This window comes from Apus apus, chromosome 1 (genome assembly GCF_020740795.1).
Source record: "Apus apus isolate bApuApu2 chromosome 1, bApuApu2.pri.cur, whole genome shotgun sequence".
Lineage (NCBI taxonomy): Eukaryota > Metazoa > Chordata > Aves > Apodiformes > Apodidae > Apus > Apus apus.
Window position 1 is genome coordinate 123,782,135 of NC_067282.1, and position 26,117 is coordinate 123,808,251.

Consider the following 26,117-nt stretch of genomic DNA (forward strand, 5'->3'; position numbering starts at 1 on the left):
ACCCACCTGCAGCCATTTGTCTCCCATCACTTGACACATCCTGAGCCAGCCCTGTCCAAATATTGACAGAGCCATGGGTTGGTATGGAAGAGGTGGAGAACACATGTGACTCTTTGGAGGTGGAGTCAAAGAAAAACATGTCTTCATCTTGGGAGGGCAGCACTGACAGACTCAGCTCTTTGCTGGGATGCTGCATGACAAGGAACACACATTTTTAGAAATGCCTCTTCTCTGGTTTCAGGGAAAATGAAATTGTATATAGGCGAGTGTTTGACTGTAGATAAGTCTGTGCATATACAGGTCTACATATGTATGAGTACACACTGTAAGTAGATATTCAGCATTTACACAACTGTGTGGGCATAGGTCTGTAGATGTCTATAGGTACGTTTGCTTAATGCCTACGAGGCAGTGTTTAAATAAGATAGTTGGGTAGGTATGTGTTTTATCTGTGAAACTGGGCAAATATGTAGGCAAAACTGGTACTTCAGAAGGGTACATCCTCAAGCAGGAAGTTATGGGTTGAACTGAAAGCAAACCAAGGCATCAGAAAAAATATGGTGCTGCATGAGAAGGCTACAATAACATTTTTCATAGAAATTTCACTGCTGGAAGGTTACAAGCTGAAGAAGATCCGTGGTTCTGTAGTTGTGAAAGAGAGACACGGCTAAATGCTTTGCCTAACAAGGAATGTGGAGATAACACTTAGAAATCTTGTATATAATCAAGGGGGGGGGAAAAGGCAGAAGGAAGGTATGGATGGGAAGGAGTTATATGGCACACAATAAAAATGAGAATTTATTAAGCATAGAAGGTGATAAGGAGTGTTCAAAATAATCTGGAAAAACTGGATTGCTGCAAGTGCTGATGGCACTTGGAAGGAGTTTTTTCAAAATACGTTGAAAACCAAGAAATTCTGTCAAAGGCCTGGGCTCTTACTGGGAGGATACGGTTAAGTGTTGATAGAGAAGATTTTGTGATAGAGGGTTTTTGATACAGAGAAGTTTGTGTACAGAAAGAAACAGATCTGTGTCTTCACACTACGTGAGGAAGGTAGATAACTTCCTAACCTGTTTCTGAACTAAGGAAGGTTTATGGCATCGATTAAGCTTAAGGATTTTCAGATTAGTAGCCAAGAAAATTTACATCTCAGAGTCATAACTGATTTGGCTATGGAGGCACCTGCTCCAGTGCAGTTAGGTATTAAAAAAATCCTGGCATACTAGAGAAATTCCAAGATCTTGGAAGAGCACATTGTGCCAGCATTAACAAGGAAAAAGCAAGATGACACAAAGGACTGTTAGATGGTTCCACAGAAATAATCATAAGTGAGACAGTGTGAAGCTATTGCAAGCCAGCTAAGAAAGGCTTCAACAAAGACAATAATATGAATAATTTAGGATGTTTAGGAAGGGCAAGGGCAAGGGCAGAAGGAAGGAAGGAAGGAAGGAAGGAAGGAAGGAAGGAAGGAAGGAAGGAAGGAAGGAAGGAAGGAAGGAAGGAAGGAAGGAAGGAAGGAAGGAAGGAAGGAAGGAAGGAAGGAAGGAAGGAAGGAAGGAAGGAAGGAAGGAAGGAAATGGAAGGAAAAGTTTTGAGAAACAAACCTGAGTTTATTCTGGGACAAAATAGTAAGTTTGGTTGATAAAAGTACTGGTGCAGATTTAACAAACCAAGACATCTGTAAATTCTGAAGAAACAATATTAGTGTATGTATGCATCATAATTAGCATTCTGTGGATTAATTGCTAGCCAGCAGGCAAATGGTGCTTTAAATTAGTTATTTAGAGGAATTCTGCTCTGCATAACTGGACCATGTCGTACAGAACTTCTGTCTTAAGAGCAGGTCCCCCATTCTGTATTTAACATCCTGGTGTTTCCTAACAAACCATAACATTTGCATTTTCACTGCATTAATTAAATGTTCTTATTTTTTAGGTCATTTGTCCAATTTGACAAGGTCTTTGGAATTCTAATCCTATTCCCTTATGTGCTTGAAGTCCAGCCCTGCTTGGTGTTGGATGCATGTGTTGTGGAGTTTTCAATTTCAGCTTTTACTTCTGGTGTCCAGAAAACTGTTCCCTCCTTCTCATACACAAGAGATGAGTTAGTATTTCGTAATCAATACAGGCTTTTGCAGCTTAAGAGATTAATCCACTGCAAACAATTGTTTTGCTTTATTATTGTTATTATAAGCAAAATTGCTGACGATCCCAAGACTGTAATTTCTGTGGGAATTCTGTTGTGCTAAAACCTATAAAACCACACATGAAAACAAGGACCCTGATTCAAATTGAGAAAAGAACACTCAGGGGAGACCTTATCACCATTTCTAGTAGTTAAAGGGTGGCTACAAAGAAGATGGAGCCTCCCTTTGTACAAGGAGTTACATGGAAGAGTCAAGGGGTAATGGGTGCAAGTTACTCCTGGGGTGATTCCCATTGGACACAAGAAGGAAGTTTTTCACAATAAGAACAATCAGCCACTGGAATAATCTCCCCAGGGAAGTGGTGGATTCCACAGCACTGGACAACACCAGACTCAGCTGGACAGGGTGCTGGGCCATCTTGTTTAGACTGTGTTTTTGCCAAGGAAGGTTGGACCAGATGATCCTTGAGGTACCGTCCAACCTGGAATTCTATGAATCTGTGGTTATTTGGTGTAAGACATGAAATTTGATACGGATCTAGTCAACCTGCAAATCATAAATTTAAGTTATTTGCACTTCAGTCAACACAAGATTACTGAGGGGCTGTGGCTGCATTGTGTTGTGAATATTGCCAGAATCCCTTGAGGATAATTTCTGATGGGTATAGGAGTCCAGGAAGGCTGGCTACTCCTCAAGGAGGAAGTCTTGAAGGCCAGGAGCAGGCCATCCCCATGTGCTCTAAGGAGAGCCAGCAGCATAGAAGACCAGCCTGGCTGAACAGGAAGCTTTGGCTGGTGCTCAGGGAGAACAAGAGAATCTATGGCCTTCGGAGGAAGGGGCAGGCCACTCACGAGGAGTACAAAAATGCTGTGAGGCTCTGCAGGGAGGGAATTTGAAGGTCCAAAGCCCAGCTAGAAATCAATCTGGCCTCCATGGTAAAGGACAACAATAAAAGCTTTTATAAATACGTTAACAACAAAGGAAGAGAGACCCTCTATCCTCTATGAGTTGGACTTGATGATCTTGAAGGTCTTTTCCAACCTTGATGGTTCTATGATCCTATATGGACACAGCAACATTTCTGATGTGGTATTGAAGGAGCAGTCATTTTGTAAACAATAAAGCCAAGCTCAAGATTATCATCTCAGCATAGGTTCCCCTTGTTTGACTCTGCCTCTTCTCATTCAATTTAAGCTGGCAAAATACATCCAGCAGTCTGGCTGCATTGGTTTAGGTGGTCTGTGTGAACATAGCTGAAGCTCTACTGGTATGGGTCTCAAAGAGAGCACACATCAACTAGAAGTATTTAAATAAACTGTGTTTGCTTCAGCCTCACATTGTATCATAACTGTGCCTTCTGCAGCACTTCCAAAGCCACTGTGGAGCTTCTCAAGAGCAGGTACCACAGCCTTGTTTGGCCAAAGCCCTTTTCTGGAAGATGACAGTCGTAGCACGTAAGAGGCCATGAACGACCCTGAAGGTCAGTGTGCAGGCCATCTCCAGCCATGCAGCTGCTCCCTACACACCATTGGAGTCCAATGTAAGTAGCCCCATTGCAAGGCACCACATTAAGGACAGGCTTAGCAAGGACTGCTTCTTGAACTGTAGAGATGCCACTCTTGAAAGATTTGAGAATGACATCTCTGAAAAATGCCAGAAGTCCTGAAAGCTGTGCTCACTGTGACACATAATCATAGACTCATGGAATGGTTTGGGTTGGAAGGGACCCTATAGATCATCTAGATCCAACCCCCCTGCATGGGCAGGGACACCTCCCACTAGACCAAGTTGCTTAGAGCCCCATCCAACCTGGCCTTGAACACTTCCAAGTGCTTACTGCTGCTTCCCACTTGCCTGCATCTTTATTTCATCAACAAAACTTGATTTGTGTCAAGCTAAAGCAGAGCAATTACTTGTTCAGTGTTTGCATGCAACAGGAAATGGATTTCCACACTGACCATAGACACAACACCAAACTTTCCTATGTCTCCCCCACCTTGGTCAATGAACTGCAAGGGATGACTGCAACCCCTTTGGTAGGGGTGGGCTGGGACATTCCCATTCAGGGCCAGCATTCACAGAATGACAGAATCACAGAGTGGTCGGGGTTGGAAGGGACCTTTGGAGATCATGTAGTCCAACCTGCTAAAGCAGGATTACCTAGAGCAGGTTGCACAGGACCACATTCAGGCAGGTTTTTAATAACCCCAGAGAAGAAGACTCCACAGCCTCTGACTGTACATTTCTTCCAGGTCAGCAACTTGAAACAGCAAGTTCTGTTGCAAGAGCTTGTCTTGGCAGTCCTTGGTTGGCTCAGCACAGTGAGCAGCAGGTGGGTCACACATACACACAGTAAGATGGCTCCCACATGGCTGCAGCTTCTTGAAAGCCCATGGACATCAGGTAGTTCTTTTCAATACCTCTTTTCTTAGAGAAGGTCATCTCAGCTAGTCAGTGCCTGCTTCTCTTGCCTAGCACTGCCTGCAGGAACACTGTCCCCTGGCTTCTCTCTGGGAAGAGTATAAAATACTTTCTCTGACCTGTCCTTCATGTGGACTTCACTCACATGAGCAATGAAAAGCTAGATTGGGTAATTAAGCTCATGTAACGTTCTGCAAACTCTCAAAAAAAAAGAGGCAATAAGAAAGGAGAAAGAAGAAAAGGGAAACGAGAAACAAGGAAAAGCAGAAAGAGAAAAGGGAAAAGGGTTGGGCTTTTCTTCTCGCAAAGCTCCAGCTCTATGACAACCAGCCCTTAATTTGTGTCCCAGATAGAAGCATGGGATACGTGCTTCCTTCCGGAGCATGATGTGTCACACAAAGTCAGTCCACCTCCTACCCTCTGCTGAGACATGCTTCTCCTCCAAGGTCAGCTGAAAATTCAGCTTCCCCCAGTACACAGAATGGTGGGTTTCCATGCATCTCCCTTCAGGGAGTGATAACCAGATGCTAAAAAATGGCTGAAGCCCCCTCTGGATGAAAAATTAACTGAGAAGCTCAGAAAGCCCATCTGGAGTGGAGAGAGCTGATTTCAGCCTCCAGGACCAGCAGTAAGTCCCAGCAGCTACTGGTAAGGAGCAGAGAAATTAGGACCATCCCCAACCATGTCCCCAGGTAGATGCAATGGTTGCAGCACTGGGAGCCCCTTCTGCCCCTTAAACACCTGAATCAGGAGAGGAGGACGTGGGCCACCACCAGCAACTTCATTTCTGGCGCTGACACAAACACACCCCTCTGTCCCTGCTGCTGTCCCCTTCACCAGTAGCTGGGTCCAGGTGCCTGGACACTGCAGGTGCCAGCTGGCTCCGATGCTACCCGGCAGCATTCATCCAAGCATGTGTCCAAATCCTCAGCAGGCTGACCACAGAACACACCTTCCCTAGGCTTGCAGGTGACAGTATGGATTTCACAGCCTGCTAGGGACATAAGCATCATGGAGTGGTGTGCCAGGCTCAGGCCACCTCCTGATTCCTCCAGACCCTCTGAGACTCTAGCTGTGTTTACCTTTCATCTTTTTATTTGTGCTGTCTTCAGCTGAAGCCCAAACAACCCCAGAACCTCTTCCACCATCTGCCCCTGGGCAAACTGGCCACCTTCAGCTCCAGGAGGAGGATGTTTTATTGCAGATGGGTTCCTGGTGATTGCACAGCCTATGTCTATTCCCTTGTGCTGTTACAACTCTAATGCAGAGGATCCCAGGGCATCATCCAGCACTTAGCACTCTCAGATGCCTTCAGGAAGCAGTGGGTGTTGTTGTAGATGCTGTGCTCTGTGACCCCTCTTAAGTTTCTGGTTTATGTTTTAATCTTATTCTCTCCCCCTCTTCACTCATTTCTCACCACAAGCATTTGATTTCTCTTCCTCGATCCTCCTCCTCAGGGAGAACTCAAGATGAGCAGGGCAAACATATACTTCTCATTAATATTCTCTCCTTCAAACACTTTCAGGTCAGGGACTTTGTGACTGGGTGCAGTTTCTGTGGTTTAGCCACCCTCTGTAGACTTCTTTTCCATGAACCTGTCCATTCTCCTCTTGAACCCATGTAAAGTCCTTACAAATTGGCATTACATTCACCACTTTCACCTCCTCAGGTACCACAGCGGTGGTAACCGTGGGTTACACACCACTGGGAGCAGTTCAGCCATTTTATTCTTGAGCTCCTTGAAGATACTTGGACAAATGCCATGGCTCACATCAAGATGCTACTGTTTGCTTTGTCAGGGTGTTGAACAGCCTTTTCCACAGCCACTTCAATTTCAGACCTGCTGAAGAATGAGCTCTGCCACAATGGTACCATCACTCAACACTAAACATTGCAGAGATTTCTGCAATGACCTTATCTCCCCTGTGCACTCCTCTCATAGCCTGATCTCCAATTTGCCCTTCAGAACATCTGGCAGGTTCCTCATATGGTTCAAGAAAGATCTACTGTTAGTTTTGGTTCCTTTAGCTAGTTGTTCTTTGAAGCTTTGTTTGACCCGACTTGCTGCCTTTCTACATGCAATGTGCCAAAGCTTCTCTACTTTTCCCATTGCAGACAACTTCAGTGTTTTTTGAAAGATGCTTTTTGTGACTTACCTTGTCCCACTGAGCAACAGTTTCTGTATCTCACGTGAAAATGACGTCATGGTTTGGGCCCAACACGACAACAAAGAAACAGCCCCCTGGCTGCTCACCCAACTCACACACACACACACACACGCACACACTGTGGGATGGGGAGGACAAAGCCCAACCAGAAGCTCCTGGGTCGAGACAAAGGCCAAGGAGGGATCTTCACCGATTAAGGTCACAGGCAAAACAGACTCAACCTGGGGAAAAATAATAATGTAATTTCACACTAACCACACACACGCAGGACACAGACACACACAGAGCAGGGCTTGCATATGTTACCCCACCCCTCCCTTCTTCCCGGGCCCAAATCCCTTTGTTCCCAGTTTCTCTCCCTCCTTCCCCCCAGCAGCACAGGGGGACAGGGGATGGGGTTTAGAGTCACTTCACAGGCTGGTGGTTCCTGCTGCTCCTTCCTCCTCAGGAAGAAGGATTCCTCACAGTCCTGCCCTGCTTCCCCACAGGGTCCCTCCCATGGCAGAGAGTCCTCCACCAACCTCTCCTTCCTGAGTCCTTCCCACGAGGTCCAGAGCTGCTCCAGCCTGGGCTTCCCACAGAGTCAGGGGCTGCTTCGGGAACAGACACCTCCCCTGGCCCCAGGGTCTTCCACAGCTGGGCAATCAGAGTCCTCTGGCAGCAAATCCTCTGGCCACAACATCCAAGTCCAGTGGCCAAGTTCACCCCTCCTGGCACCTTCAGGGAATGTTCCACCACGTTCCTCCATGAGTGCAGGGGGACAGCTGCCATCTCGCCATGGGCTGCAGGGAAACTTCTGCTTGGGCACCCTCTTCCCCTTCTTCCTCTCCAGCCACCCAGGATCTTCACCCCAGCACTGTCTGTCACCTCTCCAGCTCAGCTCTTCTTCTGCTTCTCAGCTTCTTACCAGAGCTATCTGTGCCCCCCCCCCCGCTCCCCAAAAACACCTGCCAAACCAAACCAGAACAAATGTTCATCCAGTTTTTCATGACAGTGCCTGGTTAGTGAGGATAGCAAAAGGTGACAGAGAATGAATTCAGATGATGAAGATCATAGAATCATAGAATGGCTAGGATTGGATCATCTAGATCCAACCTGCCATGGCCAGGGACACCTTCCACTAGACCAGGCTGCTCAGAGCCCCATCCAATCTGCCCTTGAACACTTCCAGGGATGGGGCTTCCACAGCTTCCCTGGGCAACCTGTGCCAGTGTCTCACCGCCCTCACTAAAGAATTTCTTCCTAACATCTAACCTAAATCTCCCCTTTTGCAGTTTTAATCCATTCCCCCTTGTCCTCTCACTACAAGCCCTTGTAAAAAGCCCCTCCCCAGCTTTTCTGTAGCCCCTTCAGGTAATGAGAGGCTGCTATGAGTTCTCCCTGGAGCCTTCTATTCTCCAGGCTGAACAAGCCCAACTCTCTCAGGCTGTCTTCATAGCAGAGGTGCTCCAGCCCTCTGGTCATCTTTGTGGCCCTCCTCTGGACCTGCTCCAGGAGCTCCATGTCCTTCTTGTGTTGAGGGATGAAAATATAAAAGGGGTGGCACTTTTGTACATACAGAAGAAGACGGTTGTGGTAGGTGTTGGTATAGACCATCAATGCCAAGCAACAGGTCAAAATGACAAAGGCTGTCAAACCAGAATGGGGAGAAGTGGCAGAAAGACAACTACAGGGGGAAGGCAGGATGTTAGCAACAGTGAAGACATTAGGTGGGAAAACAGGATTATGACCCTGAGTCTTGGGATGTCACATCAAGAGGGGAAGTGAGAAGAGGGAACAGCATCATCGCCCCAACAGGTACACTTGTTGTGTTACAACAAGAGGTGTCAGAAGGGGAGAGGGGTGACAATGAAGAATGCACAGGACTGTATGGGAAAGTGACATTGACATGCAGTGGGTGAAAGCAATGACTGTCAGTAAAGCAGGGCAGCACTGGACAATGCTGAGGGACAGCCAAGGAGAGGTCCAGATCAGTTGGGCCAACAACAATAAGGTGCAGCAAAGGACGGGCAAATGACCGCAAAGGCAGCAAATATATCATTGCTTTAAGAGTTCAGGGACTAACTTCAGCCTCCTGTTCTGCAAACCGTCTGGCATGAGTCACCTTCTGAGAGACACAGAGCTTGCAGCACAAATATCAGTGTCACTGGGCAATGCAGGCCTTCCCACCACAACCAGGAGCAGCTCTTGGGGAAGGAGGGCACGGTTTTCTTCTCTGTCTGGCTTCATTCACTAGTGTTCTGTCCATTCAGCTGCCTCTCCTCCCCCTGTTCTCAACAGCACCTCTTACCATTTCCTTTTCCCCTTTTTCAAACACTTCTGAAATCACGGGTTTGCTTAATATTAGTATCTTTATGAATTGCTGTTTCTCTTCTATGCTTTTGGATATACCTAAATCACTCTCACAGACCTGCCCCCCCGTGAAATGCCATCAACATCTTGTTAAGTCCTTAGCATGAAAAACCAATTGCCTCAGCTGATAAATATGCACAGGCTCATACCAGGAGGTATGCTGCAAGTATTGTGAGATTCTTTACTTGGAAGGCAAAAGGCCCTAAGCTCTGTGAAGTGGACTATTTTTCAAGCTGCAGAGGAAGATTCTTTCTCTAATAAATAACCCAGCATGCCCATGTGTCTTACTTTAGGAATGCCCCTTCCTGACTCCAAAATTTGCTCAGGAGGATAAACTTCTTCAACTGTGAGATGTATCTGAAGCAGCTGCAGTCTTGATTAAAAAAAAGCTTAGAAGAAGAGGTGACAGAATCGGACAGTGACTATAATGAAGAAATCTCACTCTCCTCAGTATCACCAGAAGTGGCCACCTGGCTTGATAGAAAAACATGTTTTGTTGGCCAATGTCTGGCTTAAAAGAAAGGATGAAAAGAGAAAACAAAAACAACAACAACAAATTAAGGTATGAATCCATACATTGCAGGCCCCACAGAGGATGAACTTCAGATCACTGTTATAAAAACCAAGACAATGCCAAGGGGTATCCTGTCCCCTAATCCTTAAATTGAATTTATCAAGCTGCATCTTGAAAAGGAAATTAGGTTCTTTGCCTCATGGACTATTACAGAGCTCCACATCACTGCCAGACTGCGACCTTGTGAGGGAAGACAGAAAACCTCTCAAGCAGAGGAATTAATTGAATGGGTCTGAACAATTACAAAGGACATGGGGGGAGGGGGGTGATGCCTTCTGCTGTACCTTTTCAGAAGGGTGTGGTAGGAAGTGTTCCCTCAAGACATTTGGATATGAAATCTGGCCTTACCTATAACAGAAACAGGATTTATAGATTGACTTATCTTCTTAAGGGCCTAATTACCTTTTTGAGGGCATAACTTTCACCTTACATTCCAGTGGAGATCACCATCACCAGAGCAGAGCTGAGAAGCAGAAGCAAGATGAAAACACTGAGGTGGGAGTGACTGAGGGGGCCACCTGGAGAATTACATAAGGCCATGTCAGAACTGGAGGTAAACATAAACTCGGTTGTCCTAGTATCAGCTCTAGGAAAGCTCAGGTGGGCAGAAACAAGCATCTGTGTCCATCAAGCACATGCCTGCTGTGCTGTGCCAAACCTGAGATTTCTTGCGGCTGGGGAGCAGCAGGTGTCCTAAGAAAAACTGGTCTGAGGTGGCTGCATCTGCCTCAAATTTCCAGGAACACATCGGAGAGATCACGAAAGGGGTGGGGACACAGGCCTGGGGAGTCAGGTGGTTGTGATAATAGTTATATTGTTAGGGCCGGAATGAGGAAATTAAAGATTTCAGCAGGGGAGAACAGGCTGGGGGGAAAGGGGGAAGAGGGGAACTCAAGGAGGCTCCATCTGGATCTCCCCACTCATGAATTGCCCCTCAGGATAAAGCAGTCAGAAAAATCACTAGTTTTGACATCCAGTCCTGTAGCTTTGCTCTCTGTTGTTTCAGCCTGGATTGCACACCCAGCTTCCAGGCAGGCGTTACTCTTATCTTAGCTATGCCAGAGAGCAGGAGTTTTCATCTGGCCACTTCCACAGCCAATCTTAATGCAACAGGGCTGGACTGAGATCAGTATCTGAGGAGCTGTCGATCTGGCTGAGTGATCCCACGTGAGACCCTGGGTTTAGGGAATATGCAGCAGAGGTAGAGCTTGAAGGCCCCTTTTCAGGCCTTGGTGATTTTCTCATGGAGGACAGGTCACTAGCAGCAAAGGTGGCAGCTGACTCAGACATTAAGTAGTAGAGCTAATATACCTCAGGGTTTGGATCACTGGGCTGCTTCGGCACCCTGACTGATTCAGGAGGTGCTATCTCCTGCAACCCAGACAACAGGTGCGAGTGAGCTAATTCAGATTTGCCACATGAAGCAAAACGTGCAGCCACTCTGGGTTTCTAACTGCACTGCAGTGTGCAAACAGCAACGAAAGAGGATCCATACATGCTAACTTCATTCTCCTAGGAAGAGAGGCTGGGTCCCCCTCCACACGGTTTCCAGCAGGATTTGTTCGGTCCTACACCACTATTTTCATGAGCTCTAACCTACAGTCTACCACCTTTCATGGTATTTCCAGTACCTGAAGGGGGCCTACAGGAAAGCTGGAAAGGGACTTTTTACAAGGGCATGCAGCTAGAGGACAGGGAGTAATGGCTTTAAGCTGGAAGAGGGGAGATTTAGGTTAAATGTTAGGAAGAAATTCTTTAGCGTGAGGGGGGTGAGACACTGGAACAGGTTGCCCAGGGAAGATGTGGAGGCCCCATCCCTGGAAGTGTTCGAGGGCAGGTTGGATGGACCTCTGAGCAACCTGATCAAGTGGGCAGTGTCCCTGCCCATGCAGGGGGGTTGGATCTGGAGGCTCTTTAAGCTCCTTTCCAACCCAAACCATTCTGTGATTGTGTGATAACATACACTGCTTCGGTTTTCCCCCAGGGCTCCTTTTTGTGGCACCATAACAGCTCTGCAGCCACTCAGCTCCTCCGAGGTCCACATGAATAAATACATTGCAAAGCAGCCTCCTCGGGACACAAAGGTGTGGGAGTGGCCTTGCTGCTGTAGTATCAATGGCCACTTGGGACAGACACCCCTACTGCCGGGCAGGTCACACCAGCAGCAGGAGGGAAGGCATTCAGCAGCCCATTAGACTGGTTTGCAAATCCCTGGTGGCTTTTTCATAATGATCCTCTTTAGAGAGCACTATCTCTGCCTCAAGGGAGCCCAAGTGTCCTGTAATTCCCCACCAAAAAGTCACTGCAATACAAAGCATAGCCTCACGTCTACCCTTCTTTATCAGCTCCTAGGCTGGTGTTTCTTTGGCCAAACACTTCAGCTAAACTTACAGCACCATCCATGGCGCTACTCCTTGACAGTTTGGGTTGCTGGCTTTAATGCAGAAAAATATAATAAGCTGTAGCTAATCCAAAAATAATTACTGCCTTCTACCTTGCAGCAGGAGAGAAACACAATTGTATATATGTTTGTGCAAAAGAACCACACTGATCTAAGGTCTTTCAAGTAGTTAAAACCCGTGTCTAATTTGTTATCCTCAAGACTGATCAAGCATTGGAGAGAGACCTTTCTTTTTTTCCCACCACAGTAGCACTGTGTTGAAAAAAAGTTTGTCCTATTTTAAAATGTTATGTGCATTACAGATCATTATCACTTGCCTGCCTGAGCTGATAATAGACATAGCTGGTAAGGAAACATTTCAAACTTAATGCCATTAAAAATGATTCATGTTTACTCAAAGGTTGCTCAGTAGCAATAAAAAGCAATCATGCATTCAGCTTGTGAAGACATAACATACAGAAGCACTGCCAGAACAACAGCTCCCATTTCCAAAGAGAAGGACCTAGTGACAAACACCTGAAGGAAAAGGATCTTTTCAGGATAAAACTCCTTGGATTCAAGGTCTTGTTAGTGGTGAAGTAAATACTATTAATCCAAACTTCCAAAGAGAATTTATAGTGCCTAATGGAAGAGATTTTGTCCTACTGCAAGATTTCAGAAGACCATTTATCCTGTAATTGCTGAGCCTGGATGGGGGTGGGGGAAATAACTACCAGTGTCAAGACCAGTTCCATTGGGTGTGACTCACCTTGATAGGTCAACACATCAAATAAATATCCAGAAACCTGTGAATGGGCAAAATGCTCATAAGACTCTTGCAGCAAGGGAAGTTCGAGAGAGTGTAACTGAACATCCAAAATATTAACAGGAACTGCTCCTATGAACTACACTAATAATTCCACTTCAGAGTCTTCTGTCACAGGGAAGCAGAAAACAATACCATTTATGATGGACAGTCATGGCCAGAAGATGGTCCCTCGAGTGACTGAGTTCACCTACACATTGGAAAAATAAATAAAGCAAGAGCTGGGAAGATGTAAATAAATTAAAAAACCAAACCTGAAGAGTTAGGAAAGTCTGATGTTCAGCAAATGGAGACTGAGACTGGCAGCTGAGAAGGCAACAGGGCATTTCTTGTTTGCATTTTTGCAGAAGTATCTTGGGAATCGAGTGGTAATTTCAGTTGTAAGGATGATAAAAACCATTTTTGGTTGCCTTGTGAGTTGACAATCCATGTACAGCACACCTGCCTGCCCACAGGAAGATAAGAGCTTTTACAAAGCCATAGCCAGAGTGTGATATTCACATGACTGCAATGACTGGAAGTCACCTCAGGGGTGATATATGCTCTGAGGTGTGCCAGCACATCAGATAACATACCCTGGCATGAGAAAGAGAGAAAGGGAAATTGCTTCAATCACCACTGACACGGCAGCTGGAAACAGTGAAAGAGCCTGTGACTTTTTTATATCATTTAGAAGAAGAAAAAAAAAAAAAAAAAAAAAAGCAACATATTTGAAAAGTCTTCTGAAAAATAAGACAAATATGTATCTAGGTGTGCGTATAGAGATATATAGATATACAATGTACATATTTATACATATGTAAAAATAAAACATACAGTACATATACCCACACCCTCATTATCTGCTATTCTTATCCACACTGGCAAAGGCCAAAAAGTTCTCCCAAACAACATGGTGACAGAAATTGTCAGCCATGAAAAACCACTGAGAAAATTGCTTTAGACTGTCAGTCAGATACAGCAAATCAATCCAGATGTTTGAGATTTTAATTACTCTTCAAGTCAAAAGAAATGAAATAATGTAAGCTAACTTTGTTTCGCACCCAACAGAAAGGACTACGTTTCTGAAATCATTTGCAAAGACCAGTTGAAGACTTCTTGAAGTGTCTTTAAATACGGGGGAAATCAGAGAAGGCCTAACTACCAGCAGTAGCAAATTCTGCTGTAGTTGCTTGGTGGGCACTGTTAACTTACATGAGCATAAACCAGGCATTTTCAGGGGCAAAATATTTTTTGTTATTCCAGTCAGACAGAGGTGCAATTCCAGTAAGAGAAAGGTGGTTTTGGAGGATGGTCTGTTAGTATAACTGAGTAATTCCAGAAAATTACAATAATGTAAATCAAACAAGTTCTAAACATGCTGTCTATGAAGTGACTGGATTTGTAGCTCCATAGGTCACACCAGTAATTGTAACCATGTAATTGTAACCAACTTGTATTACATGAGTATGGTCACAGAGTTTAAGGCATAGGCTACAGGGCTGATGTGCATCTTCAAGGATTCTCCAGGCTTGTCTCAGTGCATAAAACAAGCAAACAGCTCAAGTCAGAAGAGCTGACATCTCCTGTGGCACTGCCCCAGAGCTGCACGGCCCATGGCTTCAACCCAAGAGAGCGTTTCTAATCCTCTGGGGAAGCTGCTTGGTAAGAGGCATTTGATACTCCTAATTCATTCCCCCATCCTTCCTGCTTTTTGCAGGATTCATAGATTCATAGAATCACAGAATGGTTTGGGTTGGAAGGGACCTTAAAGATCATCTAGCTCCAACCCCCCTGCATGAGCAGGGACACCTCCCACTAGACCAGGCTGCTCAGAGCCCCATCCAACCTGGCCTTGAACAATTCCAGGGATGGGGCAGCCACAGCTTCCCTGGGCAACCTGTGCCAGTGTCTCACCACCCTCACACTGAAGAATTTCATCCTAAAGTCTAACCTAAATCTCTCCTCTCTTCAAGCGTGAATCCATCTTTGATGACAGTTCAAAATAAACTGCGAGAGATATAATTGAATTTAGAAGTGCAGAAGAAACTTCCTTTTTGCTTTTCATTGCTTTTTGTCACAGGACAGAGCCAGGGAAGAGCTCTAAGTTGTGGCTGTAGGTTTGTAAAAAGCCTGTTCCTGGCACACTGTCAATTAGCTGCTGGCCTGAAGAGTGTGCTCCTTGCCGTTTTCCAGGGTAGTATTTTGCAATAAGAAGAGGTAAAAGTGGCTGTGTATTTTGAGTCACTAACCAAACCACTGCTAACTCCAATAAGGATTGAAATTCAGTGGCAGGTTACTCTGAACAAGGACTGATGCAAAGGAGGTACTCCTGAAGGCAAGAAAGAAGTGAAGAACTCAGGCAAAGCTAGTTTGGGAGAAAACCATTTGGAGAAAAGATTGGGAAAGAGGTTCCACTCTTATAATGGCAGGGGGGTGTTAGGGACTGCTGGTCACGTTTGGCTGCGGGTATTCCTTTCTGTGCTCTGAGGAAACGCTGCAAGGCTTCAGGTCATGATGGGAGGCCTTGATTTCCCAGGCAGAAATCAGTGAAGCCCCTTCCCACTCCCGGTGGGGCCAGGCGATTCTGCATCCACGCGCATTGCGGGGGCGCCACCAGCCTTTCCCGCCCCCAGCCCTCTAGCAAACCTCACCCAAAACACCCCATCTACGTCGGGTTTGCCCTTGAAAAGCAAAACTTGGCGATTAAAACCGCACACGGACCCTCGCGGCCGGCCCGTGAGCAGGGCAGGGAGCTGATGGAGGTGTGAGGTGGGGGGCCGTGGGGGGTCCCTGCCGGCTGGCGCTGCCTCCAGCTGGGACAAGCGCTGCCAGCTTTCTTTCTGCATCGCCTCAGCTCGCTGGGACTCCGCGTCTCCTCCGTGGGGGGTGGGAGGAGGAGGGACAGCCCGTTCCGCAGCCCTACCTGGCCGGGGCAGGGCTCCCCTTGGGGAGGACCGGGGGGGGCGGCCGCACCTTGACCCCCGCCGGTAGCCGGCAAGGTCACCGGCGCGGCCCGTCCCCGCTGCCTCGGCCGCGGACACTTGAGAGTTTAAAGAGGCTTTTCTTCCCCGGGAGCGGCACCTGGGGGGAAGGGGCAGGAGAAGGAAGGAGGGGAGGGCGGGGAGAGGCTTGCAGGGCAGCAGGCGGGCGGGGTGCTGGCTCGAACTGGAAAGGAACCGGTCCCAACCCGGCCAGGGAGGCTGCGGGAGAAGCCGGCAGCGTTCGGGGATAGCGCACCGCTCCCGCTCCCGATCCCGATCCCACTCCCGGCCCCAGCAGCCGCCGCCCGCCATGGGGACGGCGCCGCGCGTCAGTGTCGCTGCCCGGACGGGGGGGACCGGGTCGGGGGCGCAGGTGTGGGAGGGCAACGGGAGGGACGGCGGGGCTGGGCGGTGCGGGAGCATCTACCCCCCCCCCCCCCGGCACCCTGTGTGCGGGGAGCCTTGGCGCGGAGGAGTGGGGAGCTTGGGGAGAAGGCTGGGATGGGGGGCGTGAAAGCACCGAGGTTTGAGGGGGGTGGTGATGCAGAGCCAGGTGTTGCACCGGGCACAGCTTCCCAGAGCCGTGGTTTTCCAGGGTTACCCCCTAATTATGAGTTTCTGCTGTAGGGTGGGTCTGTGAAGACAGGGAAGGTGCCAGAAGGGGAGAAAACAAGGCAATGTAAGCAAGAAGAGGAGCAGCAACAGAAAGAAGAGGAGCAGGAGGGTCTCATCGAGTTCTACGGTTCCTACCAGGAGCTATTCCAGTTCTTCTGCAGCAACACGACCATCCACGGAGCTATCCGGCTGGTGTGCTCCAAAAAGAATAAGATGAAGACAGCCTTCTGGTCCGTTCTCTTCTTTCTCACCTTTGGCTTAATGTACTGGCAGTTTGGGATCCTCTACAGGGAGTATTTCAGCTACCCTGTCAACCTCAACCTCAACCTCAACTCTGACAGGCTGACTTTCCCAGCCGTGACGCTGTGCACCCTCAATCCATACAGGTAAGAAATAGACTCCCAGAGCTGTTGACTGCTTTGACTTTTGTTGGTGAAGGGTTGAAAGCATGTGTTCTTGTTCTCTTCATGGTCCTTGACCATCCCCTTCTGTAGCAGTGCCGGGGTAAAGGACAGTTTTCACAGGCCTTTGCTGCTGCAGGGCATTCACACTAAGGCATGTTAGTTTAGGCAGCATTTCTGGGTGATGTAAGTTAGCAGGCTGCACTGTAAACGCCCACAGGACAAAAGCAGACCTGGACGAGGGGACAGAGTGTATCCTCAACATGTTTGCTGATGATACCAAACTGGGAGGGGTGGCTGACACTCCAGAGGGCTGTGCTGCCATCCAGTGTGACCTGGGCAGGATGGAGAGCTGGGCAGAGAGGAACCTCATGGGGTTCAACAAGGGCAAGTGTAGGGTCCTGCACCTGGGGAGGAGCAACTCCATGCACCAGTATAGGTTGGGGGGGGACCTGCTGGAAAGCAGTTCTGAGAAGGATCTGGGAGTCCTGGTAGACAGTAAATTATCCATAAGCCAGCAATGTGCCCTTGCTGCCAAGAAGGCAAATGGAGTCCTGGGGTGCATGAGGAAGTGTGGCCAGCAGGTAAAGGGAGGTCATTTTCCCCCTCTACTCTGCCCTGGTGAGGCCACCTGTGGAATACTGCATCCAGTTCTGGGCTCCCCAGTGCAAGAGAGACAGGGAACTGCTAGAGAGAGTCCAGAGGAGGGCAGCAAAGATGACTGGGTGACTGGAGCATCTCCTGTATAAGGGAAGGCTGAGAGAGCTGGGACTGTTTAGCCTGGGGAAGAGAAGGCTGAGGGGAGACCTTATGAATGCCTCTAAATATCTAGAGGGTGTGTACAAGGAGGATGGAGCCAGACTCTTTTCAGTAGTTCCCAGTGACAGGCCAAGGGGCAAAGGGCACAAGCTGGAACACAGAAAGTTCCAGTTAAATATGAGGAAAACTTCTTTACTGTGAGGGTGACAAATCACTGGAACAGGCTGCCCAGGGGGGTTGTGGAGCCTCCTTCTCTGGAGACACTCAAGACCCCCCTGGATGCAGTCCTGGGTAATGTGCTCTAGGGGATCCTGCTTTAGCAGGGCAGTTGGACTGGGTGATCTCTAGAGGTCCCTTGACAATTCCTTGATTCCATGATACTTCTCTCCTACAAGGAAGGTAGCCGCAAGCAAGGGGCTGGATTTGTCCTGGATCACCCCAGCAAACGTTGCCACATGTCTTATTCAGTGCTGTTTATGTGCCTCCAGCCCTAAGCTTTCTCCCCTGCATAGATACAGCGCCATCCGGAAGAAGCTGGATGAGCTGGACCAGATCACCCACCAGACACTGCTAGACCTTTATGACTACAACATGTCTCTGGCACGAAGCGACTGGTCCACGCTGTCCGCGCGGAAGCGCAGCTCAAGGAGCCTGCTCCACCAGGTCCAGCGCCATCCACTGCGAAGGCAGAAGCGGGATAACTTAGTCAACATGCCAGAGAATAGTCCATCAGTGGACAAGAATGACTGGAAAATTGGCTTTGTTCTGGTGAGATCTTTACATACCCTGTGTCCTACCCACTCCAGTCTCTGCCCGGCTACTTCTGTCTCATTAGACCCTTGGCCTTGCCTTTCGCTGCATAACAAGTCTGATTAATTTGCACTGGCTTTTGCTCATGACAGATAAAGGTAGAGCTAAATCCTTTGCTCAGTGCAGTCCTGCTCCCCACATACTACCCCTGTCCATGCAGGCCCCAGGAGACTTGGGAATCTCAGTGCCCCTCTTTTCCTAGGTAGGGCAGGGAAACCTGAAGCCTGCATCAGCCTTGCAGTTGCCTTTGGAGACCCTTTTATTAACATGAACTCCAGTGTTGCCTAATAATAGCAAAGGAGAATGTAATAAAGGTTACGTTGCTCCTGGAGTGAGTCCAGAGTAGGGCCATAAAGATGATCAGAGGGCTGGACCAGCTCTGCTATGAAGACAGGCTGAAAGAGCTGGGGTTGTTCAGCCTGGAGAAGAGAAGGCTCCAGAAAGACCTCACAGCAGCCTTCCAGTGCCTGAAGGGGGCCTGCAGGAAAGCTGGGGAGGGGCTTTTTACAAGGGCTTGTAGCTAGAGGACAAGGGGAAATGGATTAAAACTGGAAAAGGTTTAGGTTAGACATTAGGAAGAGATTATTTCCTGTGAGGGGGGTGAGACACTGGCACAGGTTTCTCAGGGAAGCTGTGGAAGCCCTATCCCTGGAAGTGTTCAAGGCCAGGTTGGATGGGGCTCTGAGCAACCTGGTGTAGTGGGAGGTGTCCCTGCCCGTGCAGGGGGGTTGGAACTAGATGACCTTTAAGGTCCTTTCTAACCCAAAGCATTCTGTGATTCTATGATGGGATGGCTGTAGGCCAAGTGAAATGTGGTCCTGGTTGCTCCTAGGTATCAGCTTCTTCGCCCAAGGGTATGTGTTTGCATTTTAAAAGGCAGTGAAGGACTGAGGCTAATGGCTTGCCAGTTAACCAGAGATCCCACGGGATCAAATACTTTTTTTCTGGACACACCCTGAAGGAAGGGCTCCCCACACAACAATTTAAAGCTTCTGGTTTTATACCACATAGAATTTATGTGCAGCAGATCACCTCGCTCAGAGCACAACTCGCTCCTGGGTTTTACTCAGCTATACTCATTCACCTTGTGCTTCCCTTCCACTGAGGACCTGCCCTGGGTTTGCTTTTCCTCATCCTGCTGATTGCCTTTTGGTTTGAGCACAGGAGGCCTGTAGAGCTCGTCCTCTCCCTCGGGTTCATCTCCTGCCCATGCTGAGGGAGCACAGCTAAGCCACAGCCAAGACAAGACTTCCCTGACGTGGCTGATCTTCTCCTCTTAACAGTGCAGTGAAAACAACAAGGACTGTTTCCATCAGGCGTACTCTTCAGGGGTGGATGCCGTGCGGGAATGGTACAGCTTTCACTACATCAATATTCTGGCACAGATGCCAGATGCAAAAGCCCTGGATGAGTCTGACTTTGAGAATTTCATCTACGCTTGCCGCTTCAATGAAGCAACGTGTGACAAGGCGTAAGTGGTGGCAACATCTCACTGAGGCTGTGCCTGGGTTGCAGGCAAATTCAAGAAACCCACATTAGAGAACCTCTTTCCCCAGGTGGGATTGTTCCTCGTTCAGTTCCCCTTGTCTCAGATGATGTCTCATGAGTCTTTCCTGTGGGTTGTGCTCACCAGGGTCCCACTTGCTGTGACCTGGAACTACAGACCTCTGAGGATGGTTTCTCCTTTCACTGGGTTTCACACAAATGAAATAGTTCTACTGGTAGAAACTCAGGTGTACAGTGTAGAAGTCTCTTTATTCTGCTCTCTGCAGTGGTGAAGTGGTACCTATCAGCCCACATACAGGAGGAGGAAGAGAGAGCCATTACAAAAAGAAAGCAAAAACAATATCCCACTTTTTTCCTGCCATTATGGTCAAAAGCCCCAAAGAGGTAGTGAAATGATCCCATCAGCAAGGAAGGAAAAGGGGCAGGAAGAACTAAAGAGTTTGTCAGGAAGTTAATACAGTAATTGTTGGTACTAAAGCCCATTTGGCAGTATGAAAAAACTGGTGTAAAAACCCCACCCAGCTCCAGGACATTTTTTACGGCACATTTTAATTGCTTTTTCCTGTCTTGAGTTTACATAACAAATACTGCCCATCTGCTGTAAGCCCCTCTCCCTGCAGGTGCAAAACAGAGTCGTTCCTTTCAGAAAGCCCTCCCCCTTGGTCTCGGCAGCCCTTCTCACCCCGTGTGAATGTTTCTGTTCCCCTCTCAGGAATTACACCCACTTTCACCATCCCTTGTATGGCAACTGCTATACCTTTAATGACAACAGCAGCAGCCTGTGGACCTCCTCGCTGCCTGGCATCAATAACGGTGGGTGAGAGGCACTCTTTGGTGAGTAAGAACAGCTCAGCTGTCTTTTCCCAGGAGGAGTGACAGGCATCCTGTGGTGCTTTCACTTGTCCTGGCAGATTGCAGCCCTGCTCTGTCTCGCCCAAGCTGTTTTGCACCCATGTGGACGTGGCTGCCTCACGGACATGGCTGCCCCTTGCTGCTGCCCCACTGCCTCTGTCTCCCAGTAGTGCCTTGATCCTTATGTTTGTGGCTCCCTCTGGACCTGTGCTGGCCCTTCCTGAAGTCCCCAGCTGAGGTCCAGTGCTGTGCCCCTGAGAGCTTGATCTTGACCTCCTTCCCCACTTTCCTTTTTCCAGCAAGTGACCAGTTCGTGTTTCTAAACTGGAAGCCTCTCTAGGCCCAATCTTCAGGCTTTTCTTCCATCCAACTCAAGAGTCTCTCCATGAAGTCTCTCTCCACTCCCAGTAATGAAGAAATTTATTTTTCTCTGTCCTCTCCTGGAACTTCTAGCTTTGCCTCTGGCCTCTCTCCAGCCACCCTCCGTTGCTGCCCAGCTTTGATGCCGCCCTGGTTGATGTTTCTCTTCCTTTATCTCGAATGGACTCCTAACCACTCTGCTCTCTCTCCTTTCCCTCAGAAGGGCCAGCCGTGATGTCCGTTGTTCTTTGCCATTCCCCCAGGTCTCTCTCTGGTGGTGCGCACCGAACAGAATGATTTCATCCCTCTGTTGTCCACGGTGACAGGAGCCAGGGTCATGGTCCATGATCAGAATGAGCCAGCTTTCATGGATGATGGGGGTTTCAATGTGCGGCCAGGTATTGAGACCTCCATCAGCATGAGAAAGGTGAGGAAGCAGCAGGGTTAAGAGCTGTGGATGTGGGGATATGAGCTTCCATGGGGGAGGATTAACTTAGTAGATAGATACAGATGGGTTGCCATGGGCTCAGTGTGTGTTTAAGGAAGAGGATTAATTGCATGGAGAGAACAAAGAGGAGGAAGAGGAGCTTATTGGACTAGACAAGAAGCATTTGACTGCAATTTATCAGGGAACAATGAAGGAAGCAGAGGGACCTGGCAACCAGAGGAAAGCACAGAGAGCAGATACTGATGGACAAGCAGTGGGTGGCTTGTCCCCACTGGAAGATGGAAATGTAGAAGGAAGACTGTGAAGTGCCAATTCCTTCGTGTAACTTGATATTCTAGGAGATGACTGTGCGTCTTGGGGGCAGTTACAGCGACTGCACAGAGGATGGCAGTGACGTGCCAGTGCAAAATCTGTACTCGTCCCGCTACACGGAACAGGTAACTCATCACTGGTCCTGTGCCAGCTGGTTTCCCTTCTTTCCTGAAATGCTCCAGTCCCCTAACATCCAGACCTGTCCATGAGCAGTGTGAACAGTATGATGCAATACAGGCTGCAGTAGGTTTGGTTTCTTTGTTCAACTTTTTCCACCTCCTGTGCCTTCAGGTCTGCATCCGTTCCTGCTTTCAGCTCAACATGGTAGAGCGCTGTGGCTGTGCCTATTATTTCTATCCTTTACCTGATGGAGCAGAATACTGTGACTACACAAAGCACATGGCCTGGGGTAAGTGAACAGGAGGAATAGTAAAGTGCCTGCCCACCTGAACCTGTTTGGTCCACCTCATATTCCAATACATCTCCTCATTGTCTTCAATGAACTGTCTGGTTTGGGACATCCAAAAGACACTCTTGCCTTGGATGTCAGACCCTCTAAGCTTGTGGAGGGAAACTTGTTCTAGATTCCCCTCGCTGTTGTATATCACCTTTTGTATACAGATACTGTGCACTTACCTGGAGTTACTTTTTCCCCTGCTCAGGCTACTGCTACTACAAACTCCTGGCTGAATTCAAAGCTGACGTGCTGGGCTGTTTCCACAAGTGTCGGAAACCTTGCAAGTAAGTTTGATCATCAGTCAGATAGACTGGGAACTCTTTATTCCTAGAGATGTTGGAAAGCATTTGCTGAACAGGGCAAAAGCTTGAGTCAATAGCTGAGCTGTAACCCAAAACTATATTTCTTCCATCAGGAAGAAATCAGTGTTGGCTCAGGGGTGAGCTCCTGAAAACTGTGCGGAAGCTCAGTGGGAAGTGGGCAGAACTTCAGCATGAGGGAGCTTCACAGTGTGCTTGGGGACTGAGAGGCTGGCCTTGTGGATTCTACAGCTTCTACAGCTAATGTGGTCTCTTGTCTTCCAGGATGACAGAATACCAGCTGTCAGCTGGTTACTCCCGCTGGCCTTCTGCTGTCTCAGAGGTAAGGAGAGGGTTTCCTGGCTCCCAGCACTACTCTGAACTCCCATTTAGTCCTTCCTAGACTGGTACGAAGGCTACAGGAGGTGACTGTGGTCATGTGATACAATTCATTGCACTTTCATTTCAGGATTGGGTTTTCTACATGCTTTCGCAACAGAACAAATACAATATCACATCCAAGAGGTGAGAGCCCCTAAACAGAGGTTGCATCTGAATCAAACTCTATCCCAGTGGAGTGTGTCTGTCTGGGGGTCATAGTTCAGATTAAATCACTTATGGGAAGAATCATAGAATGGTTTGGGTTGGAAGGGACCTTGAAGATCATCTAGTTCCAACCCCCCTGCATGGGCAGGGACACCTCCCACTAGACCAGGTTGCTCAGAGCCCCATCCAGCCTGGTCTTGAACACTTCCAGGGCGAGGGTGTTTCAGAGATTAGGCATGGGATCTGTGGACAACGCCAGTGGATTTGAGTCAGACTAGAGGTAAACTGGGACTTCAACAAGAACTGGGAATCCAAGTGAAGATGAGTCTTAAGAGGATCAGCTGCTACTATGAAAATAGTAAGCCCCAGGTTGCTGCCACGTGGTCTGGAGTCACAGTAAAGGCTAGTGAAAGAGTGGGAAGGAGAGCCACACGAGCTCGGGAGCTTGTACTTAGCCAACACAGGATGCCACAGACATTGGGTTTCACAGCATAGTCTGAAAAGTGCACTGGAAGTACCAGAGATTGCATTTAGTGCAGAATGAGGGAACTGTGAAGATGAGGAAAAGCCTCTGTGTAGTTGTATGTGGGAGGAGGACAGGGGGCAGAAGTGGACAGAGAAGACAATTAAGCTTGGTGAGTAAATGCAGGGGTTGCAGGTTTGAGGTTACTGACCCCCAGCCTTCCATTGACAGGAACGGAGTTGCCAAGGTGAATATCTTTTTTGAGGAGTGGAACTACAAGACCAATGGGGAGTCTCCAGCCTTCACGGTACACACTGTACTGCCCTGTCCTCACTAGCTGCCCATTCCCCTGTGATGTCCCTCTGTATTGGCAGACACTAATTCCAGCAGCATTGCTGACTATCCAGTCTCCTCCTGTGCCAGGGTGGGAGGAACCCCCTAGCACCATTGGGGGCACTGCTGGTGGGGAGGAGGCAGGGAGACAAAAGGCTGGAACCAGGGCTGTCCTCACTACCCTTTCTCCATCTCCTGCAGGTAGTGACTCTGCTGTCCCAGCTTGGGAACCAGTGGAGTCTCTGGTTTGGATCCTCTGTCCTGTCTGTGATGGAGCTAGCAGAGCTGATTCTGGATTTCATTGCCATCACCCTTATCTTGGCCTTACGCTGGTTCCGCTCTCGGCAGCAGCTCTCCCCACCAGGACCCCCTCCAAACTGTCAGGAGAACACTGCTTTCCAAGACGAGGTGCCAGGTCTCAGTGCTCCACACCGCTTCACCGTTGAGGCTGTAGTGACCATGCTGCCATCCTACAACAGCCTGGAGCCACGTGGGCCCAACAGGGATGGTGAGGTGGGACACGAGTGAAGCAGTGGCTTATTCTACAGTTTGGATGGGAGGCAGCTGGAGCAGAGGCTGCACACTTCCTCTGTGGGACCTGCATTTCCTTATTTCTGGGGTGCTCTGCCTGGACCATAGCAGGAGACTGCACTGTGGTTGGCCCGGGTGCACTGCTTTCACTGCTGTGGGTGAATTCTTCAGACTCGTAGAATCCTATCATACAATCATAGAATGGTTTGGGTTGGAAGGGACCTTAAAGATCATCTAGATCCAACCACTCCTGCATGGGCAGGGACACCTCCCCCTAAACCAGGTTGCTCAGAGCCCCATCCAGCCTGGCCTTGAACACTGCCAGGAATGGGGCTTCCACTACTTCCCTGGGCAACCTGTGCCAGGGTCTCACCACCCTCATAGTGAAGAATTTCCTCCTAATGTCTAATCTAAATCCCCCCTCTTCCAGTTTTAATCCATTAACCCTTGTGCTTTCATAAAATACTACTGCTCTGGGAATCACCAGGAATGAGAGCTGATCTAGTGTATGTATGGGGACAATGCAAACTTGGTTTCCTTACACCCCTTGCACGTGCAGACCTATCTGTGCATGCATGCTTTCTTTTCACTGCAACAAGGATGCTGGCACCGTTCTGATCTGTCATTAAAGAGGTTTGTCAGGTGTGACTGGCCTCCTCAGTGGTATGATAAGAGATGGGAATGGCATTTCAGCTGGGATACAAGTCTCTCCACAGGCCAAGCTTTCCCTAAGGTTGGAAACAGGTTGCTCTTTCCTACTTCTTAATCATAAAATCACAGAATATGCTGAGTTGGGAGAGACCATCAGGACCATGGAGTCCAACTCCTGTCCCTGTGTAGGGCACCCCTAGAATCACACCCTGTGCCTGAGAGCATCATCCAAATGCTTCTTGAACTCAGGCAGGCTTGGTGCTGTGACCACTTCCCTGGGGAGCTTGTTCCAGTGCTCAACCACCCAAGTTTGATCCAGAGACCAAGTCACCCACCCTCTCCTCCCAGAGAAGCTACTCGTGTAACGCTGAGAGATGACATTTACTGACATCATCTCAGTTAATTTGATGCACAATACTCCAGGGAGGTGATTGACACATGCTGCCACTCTCAGATCGGAACAAAACACTCCTGGCAGAATAAGGTCTCCCTTTTTAAGCTGCCTGTGTGGCACTGGTAGATCTTAGCTCTATAGTAGTCTCCTTCCTTTTGATATAGCACACGTGTGTGAGCAGCTATTTGACTTTGCCAGAGTATTGGGGATAAACTGATCTCTGCACAGGAGCTGTGGAAACAAAGTGGCTATGCACAGCCTCAAAAACATCCCAAGAAGTGTCTCTGCTGCCATGAGATCCTGCAAAAACAATCAGAATAGGGCAAGTCACACTCTGCTGCTTCTCTGGATCACCCACAGAGGCTCTCAGAATCACCACAGAATTATCATGGTTGGAAAAGACCTCTGAGATCACCGAGTCCAACCATCAACATAAAAAATATCAAACGAACACCACGACACGCACACTCCACCAAAAAACACCCACAAAAAACCCAACCTCAGCCACTAGAACTTGCCCTTAAGTGCCACATCTACATGTTTCTTGAAT

At 48.3% G+C, this 26,117-nt stretch overlaps 1 protein-coding gene and 1 long non-coding RNA gene across 2 annotated transcripts in view; one reads left to right on the forward strand and one right to left on the reverse strand.

The window, feature by feature from the left end:
* The window catches only part of LOC127380934 (uncharacterized), a 34,190-nt gene extending 17,521 nt beyond the window's left edge, over positions 1–16,669 (reverse strand). Inside the window, exon 1 of the long non-coding RNA XR_007888610.1 lies at positions 16,581–16,669. This is a non-coding gene — a long non-coding RNA (uncharacterized LOC127380934). The remainder of the gene's footprint in view (positions 1–16,580) is intronic.
* SCNN1A (sodium channel epithelial 1 subunit alpha) lies at positions 15,994–25,167 on the forward strand. The gene is made up of 13 exons (XM_051610470.1): positions 15,994–16,158; positions 16,458–16,831; positions 18,118–18,373; positions 19,699–19,886; positions 20,634–20,734; positions 21,397–21,560; positions 21,920–22,018; positions 22,185–22,302; positions 22,556–22,634; positions 22,935–22,992; positions 23,119–23,174; positions 23,890–23,965; positions 24,193–25,167. Exons 1-13 carry the CDS (start codon positions 16,141–16,143, stop codon positions 24,517–24,519), a joined length of 1,914 nt encoding a protein of 637 aa, XP_051466430.1. The 5' UTR covers positions 15,994–16,140; the 3' UTR covers positions 24,520–25,167.
* The last annotated feature ends 950 nt before the right edge of the window (positions 25,168–26,117 follow it).

Bases quoted from the DNA above. Each gene is read 5' to 3' on its own strand.
- SCNN1A (XM_051610470.1), top strand. The intron at 16,832-18,117 runs GTAAGAAATAGA...TCCCCTGCATAG, and splicing joins TGCACCCTCAATCCATACAG to ATACAGCGCCATCCGGAAGA. The intron at 19,887-20,633 runs GTAAGTGGTGGC...TTCCCCTCTCAG, and splicing joins GAAGCAACGTGTGACAAGGC to GAATTACACCCACTTTCACC.